Source organism: Octodon degus, unplaced genomic scaffold (genome assembly GCF_000260255.1).
Source record: "Octodon degus isolate 3935 unplaced genomic scaffold, OctDeg1.0 scaffold00334, whole genome shotgun sequence".
Classification (NCBI taxonomy): Eukaryota; Metazoa; Chordata; class Mammalia; order Rodentia; family Octodontidae; genus Octodon; species Octodon degus.
This window is the reverse complement of record NW_004524910.1, coordinates 416,383-418,940: the sequence shown is the minus strand read 5'-3', so window position 1 is coordinate 418,940 and position 2,558 is coordinate 416,383. Positions and strand designations below refer to the sequence as shown.

Below are 2,558 nucleotides of genomic sequence, written 5' to 3'. Positions count from 1 at the left end.
TTGGAATTACTTAAAATTCTGGTTCACAACTACCTTTACTCAGAAGTTGTATAAACCTGGTATGGAGTAGTTCCGGAATCTGCATTTTAAGATAGACACCATGTGATTTGAATATATGGAAAGGTCTTCCAATAAGATGTTATAGTGAGGCTGTAAAGCAAGAAGCACAGCAGTGCAAATAAGGAAAACAAGGTATTTGTGTCTCTTCTTTACCATTCTCAAAGCTTAAAAAGTTCCATTCTAAGCTTCCATTTAAAGTTCTTAAATTCTATATCCAATTAAAGTTACAGTTTTCAGAGAATTTGAGTTTATTTTAGTCTCTCAAGTCCTGTCAAGTAGAATGGATGTTTTATAGAGAAGAGACTAACCTGTATCCAAAAGATGTCAAGTGTGGTATCTCTGAAAACAGAATCTCATAGAAGCCAAGAACCAAACTCCTTGCAACTCTGTATTTTTATTTTTTAAAGAAATACAGATTCTTTAAATCAAAAACGCCACCACCAGTACCCACTTTCATTACAGGAAAAATTTATGGCTAATTTCGGATTGCTAACTCTCACAGTTGCCAGCAGCCTCTGCAATTCCTTATCAAATCCATCTTTGCACAACCTGGGAAGACACAAGGGGAGCAGGTTTTTCTGTACCCAATTTACCCATAGCCTTCTGAAGGCTTTAAGAAAAAAACCCTATCAAAATAGTTTATTAATATGAATGGAGAGTGGGAAAACTGAGGAATGCAGTGAAGGCAACAACAGAAGTCAGAGGAAAACAGAATATAAAATAGTGATGGATTAACATTAAGAGGGTCTCCTGCAGGCCTTCTATCCAAACAAAATAGAGGTAAGGTCAGTAATGAAAATAGCTAAGAAATTTATTATGCTAAACACTATAAGTACTTGGCCTACACTGACTCAGCAAGCTTCACAATAATGCTATAGGGTCTATTTTTATCATTTCACCCATTTTATAGATAGGAAAAGGAAACCGCTCATGGATTAGGGGAACAGACAAAATTAAACATTTAAGAGGTAGTGATAGAATTCAAATTCAGTGAGTCTAGCTCCAGAATGCCCAACTCTGAACTATCTGTCACTGTATCTCTTAACACTCAGTATTCTAGGATTCCAAAGAGCCAGTCAAGTTGATTCTGAGAACTACGAATAAATTAAGGACTCCGTAAATCCCTTATCACAGGAAACTCCCTCCAGAAGTTATTTAGGACTTACCTTAGAACTTGTAGTTCACATTCTGGACATGACAAGACTTCACATAAAGTTCTAAGTCCTTCATGGCCCAAGGAATTCTGTGCTAGGTTTATTTTTATCAGCCTTTGGTTGCTGAGAAGAGCAGAGGAGAGATCCTGACAACACAGAGAAGTCAAACCACAATATTCCAGCCTATAGGGAACAGACAAAGTATAAAAATAACTTCATCTCACAAATGCAAGACAAGATCTTTGGGAAGAAGATAACTGCAGAAACTTTCAAAAATGTACACAGGGTAAATTCAACAACCACAAACACATATTATTATTAGGTATTTGCATGCTGAAGGTACCACTTCCTAAATCATGAATTATACTTCAGGGACTAACAAGCATACTCCCCAAATCCTGTGATTATGAGACAGGTGAACCCTTGAACTAATGACCACTAAAAATATCAGTATAGAATTTTAAAACTTGGTACTGAGCGTTTAAAAAGCAAAGATCTCTATACCATTTATGCAAATGAACTTACATCAAAGAATATTACAAGATAGTCTGTAGCATATTTCTCTCTCTCTCTCTCACACACACACATACACACACCCACACACCCAAGTTGCCTAGGTACGGGCTGAATGGCTAACAGAAATAAATTAACCAACCAACAGGTCCTTCTACAAGCCAATGACCCTATAAAAACTGAGGAAATACATCAAACTCTAGCTTCTGATCTTCCTTCAACCTTAATATCCACCCTCTGTTCAGGTGAGTATATAGGTGCTGAACATGTAAAACTTTTAAAGTTGTTGCCAGTGTGACCTGCAGTAGTAACAAAGGCTACTATTGCAAAGTAGTGAGGAGAGAAAATTTTTAATAAACTTTGCTGGAAAAAAGTGAGTGTCTGAGTAGAAAGAATACTAAATTGGACTTCAACTGTAATCATATTTTTAAAGACCTATTAAAAACTTTACAACTTGACTTTACCATTTAGGGAATAATAGAATGTGTGGGAAATTATGAGTTTCTGGAAATACTCTATATAGAAATGCTTTGGGCTCTTCTGATCCCAAACTGAAAACTGAGGTGCAGTTAAATGAGTCGATAGCCTCTGGGATAGCATTCTGGGGGAACAGCAGCAACAGTATTGTGAAAGAACATCTTAAAATCTGATGTATTAAACATAGTTAATGTTCTTTCTTCCCCAAAATCCAATAGTGCAGCCTGGTAAAATAACTGTCCTTTTATATGAGCCACGCAGCAGCTACAGCTGCCCCCTGACCCAATGCTGTGTTTGTTGTGCCCACACCAATCTTCTAAAGGAACAAGTTCTCATGTGGACAGAATAGGTCCT

At 36.9% G+C, this 2,558-nt stretch overlaps 1 protein-coding gene across 1 annotated transcript in view; it reads right to left on the bottom strand.

Moving 5' to 3' along the window:
- Positions 1-485: 485 nt before the first annotated feature.
- The window catches only part of Nlrp14 (NLR family pyrin domain containing 14), a 37,586-nt gene continuing 35,513 nt past the window's right edge, over positions 486-2,558 (bottom strand). The window contains exons 10-11 of the mRNA XM_023708136.1: positions 1,227-1,397; positions 486-609 (exon numbers count right to left, since the gene is read on the bottom strand). Coding sequence (XP_023563904.1) covers positions 486-609; positions 1,227-1,397 — 295 coding nt within the window. The remainder of the gene's footprint in view (positions 610-1,226; positions 1,398-2,558) is intronic.